This window comes from Ascaphus truei, chromosome 18 (genome assembly GCF_040206685.1).
Source record: "Ascaphus truei isolate aAscTru1 chromosome 18, aAscTru1.hap1, whole genome shotgun sequence".
Classification (NCBI taxonomy): Eukaryota; Metazoa; Chordata; class Amphibia; order Anura; family Ascaphidae; genus Ascaphus; species Ascaphus truei.
Genome location: NC_134500.1, coordinates 27711716 through 27718110, shown reverse-complemented (window position 1 = coordinate 27718110; position 6395 = coordinate 27711716). Strand labels below are relative to the sequence as shown.

The 6395-nt window shown below is 55.6% G+C and overlaps 1 protein-coding gene across 4 annotated transcripts in view; it reads right to left on the bottom strand.

Moving 5' to 3' along the window:
• Positions 1–6: 6 nt before the first annotated feature.
• Positions 7–6395, bottom strand: part of LOC142469076 (uncharacterized) — an 85560-nt gene continuing 79171 nt past the window's right edge. For all 4 annotated transcript variants that reach the window (XM_075575954.1, XM_075575955.1, XM_075575956.1 and 1 more), the window contains one exon: positions 7–723. In XM_075575954.1, the coding sequence (XP_075432069.1) occupies positions 215–723 (509 nt within the window). In that variant the 3' untranslated portion in view covers positions 7–214. The remainder of the gene's footprint in view (positions 724–6395) is intronic.

Genomic DNA, 6395 nt, shown 5'->3' with positions numbered 1-6395 from the left:
ATGCAAATGAGCACACGTCACTCTTCACTTCTTAGCCATTGTAATACGGACCTCTATAAGCTTATGCCTGCCGCAAAAATGGTTTCCGCGTCGATACAGCGCGGCGGCTTGAGGAACCCAGCGAGGAGTTGACGGTGACGTATGTGGGTGAAGGAGGAAAAAGGGGGGACTTCTGAAACTGGCCCTGTCCAAGTTGTCGCAGGCGCTTCTGGGGTTAGGAGCTCGCCGTGTGTTCCTGGCTCTCGCCACGCCTGAAGGCCGGAGCTCTCTTCTGAGGCCGGTACGGTCTGGGGGAGAGCAGGGCGGAGTGAGTGTGAGTGAGGTGCGTGTCGCCGGTCCCCTCGCTGTCACTGGGACTCAGAGACTCGGGGGGTCGTCTCCAGCTCTTCCCCAGAGACCCCGGAAGGTTGAGCTTCATCAGGGGGGTGGTAACGGGTGTGGGAGATCCGGAGCCCGGCGAGGACGCTGCCCACGACCCGTCGGAAGGGCTCCCGGACGGGATTGGGGCGCCCGCTTCGCTGCCTGGCGCTGACGAGTCCTGGCTTCCCCCCGGGGTGGAGAGCTGGGCTTCAGTACTTGGCTGAGAGTTTATGGGGTCTGCCACGGGGTGGCTGGAGAGCCGGGGCACTGCGGGGTGGCTGGAGAGCCGGGGCACTGCGGGGTCTCGGTCAGGGTGAGAGGCGCTTCTTATGTGCTGCACCTGCTGCTGGAAGCGCAGCTTGGCTGAGGGGCAAAGAGACGCAGGGTGAGCGTGTTACTGAGGGGCAAAGAGACGCAGGGTGAGCGTGTTACTGAGGGGCAAAGAGACGCCGGGTGAGCGTGTTACTGAGGGGCAAAGAGACGCCGGGTGAGCGTGTTACTGAGGGGCAAAGAGACGCAGGGTGAGCGTGTTACTGAGGGGCAAAGAGACGCAGGGTGAGCGTGTTACTGAGGGGCAAAGAGACGCAGGGTGAGCGTGTTACTGAGGGACAAAGAGACGCAGGGTGAGCGTGTTACTGAGGGGCAAAGAGACGCAGGGTGAGCGTGTTACTGAGGGGCAAAGAGACGCAGGGTGAGCGTGTTACTGAGGGGCAAAGAGACGCAGGGTGAGCGTGTTACTGAGGGGCAAAGAGACGCAGGGTGAGCGTGTTACTGAGGGGCAAAGAGACGCAGGGTGAGCGTGTTACTGAGGGGCAAAGAGAAGCAGGGTGAGCGTGTTACTGAGGGGCAAAGAGAAGCAGGGTGAGCGTGTTACTGAGGGGCAAAGAGACGCAGGGTGAGCGTGTTACTGAGGGGCAAAGAGACGCAGGGTGAGCGTGTTACTGAGGGGAAAAGAGAAGCAGGGTGAGCGTGTTACTGAGGGGCAAAGAGACGCAGGGTGAGCGTGTTACTGAGGGGCAAAGAGACGCAGGGTGAGCGTGTTACTGAGGGGCAAAGAGACGCAGGGTGAGCGTGTTACTGAGAGGCAAAGAGACGCAGGGTGAGCGTGTTACTGAGGGGCAAAGAGACGCAGGGTGAGCGTGTTACTGAGGGGCAAAGAGACGCAGGGTGAGCGTGTTACTAAGGGGCAAAGAGACGCAGGGTGAGCGTGTTACTGAGGGGCAAAGAGACGCAGGGTGAGCGTGTTACTGAGGGGCAAAGAGACGCAGGGTGAGCGTGTTACTGAGGGGCAAAGAGACGCAGGGTGAGCGTGTTACTGAGGGGCAAAGAGACGCAGGGTGAGCGTGTTACTGAGGGGCAAAGAGACGCAGGGTGAGCGTGTTACTGAGGGGCAAAGAGACGCAGGGTGAGCGTGTTACTGAGGGGCAAAGAGACGCAGGGTGAGCGTGTTACTGAGGGGCAAAGAGACGCAGGGTGAGCGTGTTACTGAGGGGCAAAGAGACGCAGGGTGAGCGTGTTACTGAGGGGCAAAGAGACGCAGGGTGAGCGTGTTACTGAGAGGCAAAGAGACGCAGGGTGAGCGTGTTACTGAGGGGCAAAGAGACGCAGGGTGAGCGTGTTACTGAGGGGCAAAGAGACGCAGGGTGAGCGTGTTACTGAGGGGCAAAGAGACGCAGGGTGAGCGTGTTACTGAGGGGCAAAGAGACGCAGGGTGAGTGTGTTACTGAGAGGCAAAGAGACGCAGGGTGAGCGTGTTACTGAGGGGCAAAGAGACGCAGGGTGAGCGTGTTACTGAGGGGCAAAGAGACGCAGGGTGAGCGTGTTACTGAGAGGCAAAGAGACGCAGGGTGAGCGTGTTACTGAGGGGCAAAGAGACGCAGGGTGAGCGTGTTACTGAGGGGCAAAGAGACGCAGGTTGAGCGTGTTACTGAGGGGCAAAGAGAAGCAGGGTGAGCGTGTTACTGAGGGGCAAAGAGACGCAGGGTGAGCGGGATACTGAGGGGCAAAGAGACGCAGGGTGAGCGTGTTACTGAGGGGCAAAGAGACGCAGGGTGAGCGTGTTACTGAGGGGCAAAGAGACGCAGGGTGAGCGTGTTACTGAGGGGCAAAGAGACGCAGGGTGAGCGTGTTACTGAGGGGCAAAGAGACGCAGGGTGAGCGTGTTACTGAGGGGCAAAGAGACGCAGGGTGAGCGTGTTACTGAGGGGCAAAGAGACGCAGGGTGAGCGTGTTACTGAGGGGCAAAGAGACGCAGGGTGAGCGTGTTACTGAGGGGCAAAGAGACGCAGGGTGAGCGTGTTACTGAGGGGCAAAGAGACGCAGGGTGAGCGTGTTACTGAGGGGCAAAGAGACGCAGGGTGAGCGCGTTACTGAGGGGCAAAGAGACGCAGGGTGAGCGTGTTACTGAGGGGCAAAGAGACGCAGGGTGAGCTTGTTACTGAGGGGCAAAGAGACGCAGGGTGAGCACGTTACTGAGGGGCAAAGAGACGCAGGGTGAGCGTGTTACTGAGGGGCAAAGAGACGCAGGGTGAGCACGTTACTGAGGGGCAAAGAGACGCAGGGTGAGCTTGTTACTGAGGGGCAAAGAGACGCAGGGTGAGCACGTTACTGAGGGGCAAAGAGACGCAGGGTGAGCGTGTTACTGAGGGGCAAAGAGACGCAGGGTGAGCGTGTTACTGAGGGGCAAAGAGACGCAGGGTGAGCGTGTTACTGAGGGGCAAAGAGACGCAGGGTGAGCGTGTTACTGAGGGGCAAAGAGACGCAGGGTGAGCGTGTTACTGAGGGGCAAAGAGACGCAGGGTGAGCGTGTTACTGAGGGGCAAAGAGACGCAGGGTGAGCGTGTTACTGAGGGGCAAAGAGACGCAGGGTGAGCACGTTACTGAGGGGCAAAGAGACGCAGGGTGAGCGTGTTACTGAGGGGCAAAGAGACGCAGGGTGAGCGTGTTACTGAGGGGCAAAGAGAAGCAGGGTGAGCGTGTTACTGAGGGGCAAAGAGACGCAGGGTGAGCGTGTTACTGAGGGGCAAAGAGACGCAGGGTGAGCGTGTTACTGAGGGGCAAAGAGACGCAGGGTGAGCGTGTTACTGAGGGGCAAAGAGACGCAGGGTGAGCGTGTTACTGAGGGGCAAAGAGACGCAGGGTGAGCGTGTTACTGAGGGGCAAAGAGACGCAGGGTGAGCGTGTTCTGAGGGGCAAAGAGACGCAGGGTGAGCGTGTTACTGAGGGGCAAAGAGACGCAGGGCGAGCGTGTTACTGAGGGGCAAAGAGACGCAGGGTGAGCGTGTTACTGAGGGGCAAAGAGACGCAGGGCGAGCGTGTTACTGAGGGGCAAAGAGACGCAGGGTGAGCGTGTTACTGAGGGGCAAAGAGACGCAGGGTGAGCGTGTTACTGAGGGGCAAAGAGACGCAGGGTGAGCGTGTTACTGAGGGGCAAAGAGACGCAGGGTGAGCGTGTTACTGAGGGGCAAAGAGAAGCAGGGTGAGCGTGTTACTGAGGGGCAAAGAGACGCAGGGTGAGCGTGTTACTGAGGGGCAAAGAGACGCAGGGTGAGCGTGTTACTGAGGGGCAAAGAGACGCAGGGTGAGCGTGTTACTGAGGGGCAAAGAGACGCAGGGTGAGCGTGTTACTGAGGGGCAAAGAGACGCAGGGTGAGCGTGTTACTGAGGGGCAAAGAGACGCAGGGTGAGCGTGTTACTGAGGGGCAAAGAGACGCAGGGTGAGCGTGTTACTGAGGGGCAAAGAGACGCAGGGTGAGCGTGTTACTGAGGGGCAAAGAGACGCAGGGTGAGCGTGTTACTGAGGGGCAAAGAGACGCAGGGTGAGCGTGTTACTGAGGGGCAAAGAGACGCAGGGTGAGCGTGTTACTGAGGGGCAAAGAGACGCAGGGTGAGCGTGTTACTGAGGGGCAAAGAGACGCAGGGTGAGCGCGTTACTGAGGGGCAAAGAGACGCCGGGTGAGCGTGTTACTGAGGGGCAAAGAGACGCAGGGTGAGCGTGTTACTGAGGGGCAAAGAGACGCAGGGTGAGCGTGTTACTGAGGGGCAAAGAGACGCAGGGTGAGCGTGTTACTGAGGGGCAAAGAGACGCAGTTTGAGCGTGTTACTGAGGGGCAAAGAGAAGCAGGGTGAGCGTGTTACTGAGGGGCAAAGAGACGCAGGGTGAGCGTGTTACTGAGGGGCAAAGAGAAGCAGGGTGAGCGTGTTACTGAGGGGCAAAGAGACGCAGGGTGAGCGTGTTACTGAGGGGCAAAGAGACGCAGGGTGAGCGTGTTACTGAGGGGCAAAGACGCAGGGTGAGCGTGTTACTGAGGGGCAAAGAGACGCAGGGTGAGCGTGTTACTGAGGGGCAAAGAGACGCAGGGTGAGCGTGTTACTGAGGGGCAAAGAGACGCAGGGTGAGCGTGTTACTGAGGGGCAAAGAGACGCAGGGTGAGCGTGTTACTGAGGGGCAAAGAGACGCAGGGTGAGCGTGTTACTGAGGGGCAAAGAGACGCAGGGTGAGCGTGTTACTGAGAGGCAAAGAGACGCAGGGTGAGCGTGTTACTGAGGGGCAAAGAGAAGCAGGATGAGCGTGTTACTGAGGGGCAAAGAGACGCAGGATGAGCGTGTTACTGAGGGGCAAAGAGACGCAGGGTGAGCGTGTTACTAAGGGGCAAAGAGACGCAGGGTGAGCGTGTTACTGAGGGGCAAAGAGACGCAGGGTGAGCGTGTTACTGAGGGGCAAAGAGACGCAGGGTGAGCGTGTTACTGAGGGGCAAAGAGACGCAGGGTGAGCGTGTTACTGAGGGGCAAAGAGACGCAGGGTGAGCGTGTTACTGAGGGGCAAAGAGACGCAGGGTGAGCGTGTTACTGAGGGGCAAAGAGACGCAGGGTGAGCGTGTTACTGAGGGGCAAAGAGACGCAGGGTGAGCGTGTTACTGAGGGGCAAAGAGACGCAGGGTGAGCGTGTTACTGAGGGGCAAAGAGACGCAGGGTGAGCGTGTTACTGAGGGGCAAAGAGACGCAGAGTGAGCGTGTTACTGAGGGGCACGCAGATACACGCAGACACACACTGTATGTGTATCTGTGTGTATATCACTGTGTGTATGTGTATCTGTGTGTATATCACTGTGTGTATGTGTATCTGTGTGTATATCACTGTGTGTATGTGTGTGTATATCACTGTGTATGTGTATCTGTGTGTATATCACCGTGTATATGTATATCTGTGTGTATATCACTGTGTGTATGTGTATCAGTGTATCAGTGTATATCACTGTGTGTATGTGTATCTGTGTGTATATCACTGTGTGTATGTGTATCAGTGTGTATATCACTGTGTGTATCTGTGTGTATCTCACTGTGTGTATTTGTATCAGTGTATATCACTGTGTGTATGTGTATCTGTGTGTATATCACTGTGTGTATGTGTATCAGTGGGTCTATATGTGTATCAATGTGTGTGTATAGGTATATCACTGTGTGTATGTGTATCAGTGTGTATGTGTGTATATGTATATCACTGTGTGTATGTGTGTATATCACTGTGTGTATGTGTATCAGTGGGTCTATATGTGTATCAATGTGTGTGTATATGCATATCACTGTGTGTATGTGTATCAGTGTGTATGTGTGTATATCACTGTGTGTATGTGTATCAGTGTATCTGTGTGTATATCACTGTGTGTATGTGTATCAGTGTATCTGTGTATATCACTGTGTGTATGTGTATCAGTGTGTATATCACTGTGTGTATGTGTATCAGTGTGTATATCACTGTGTGTATGTGTATCAGTGTATCTGTGTGTATATCACTGTGTGTATGTGTATCAGTGTATCTGTGTGTATATCACTGTGTGTATGTGTATCAGTGTATCTGTGTGTATATCACTGTGTGTATGTGTATCAGTGTGTATATCATTGTGTGTATGTGTATCTGTGTGTATATCACTGTGTGTATGTGTATCAGTGTATCAGTGTGTATATCACTGTGTGTATGTGTATCAGTGTATCTGTGTGTATATCACTGTGTGTATGTGTATATCACTGTGTGTATG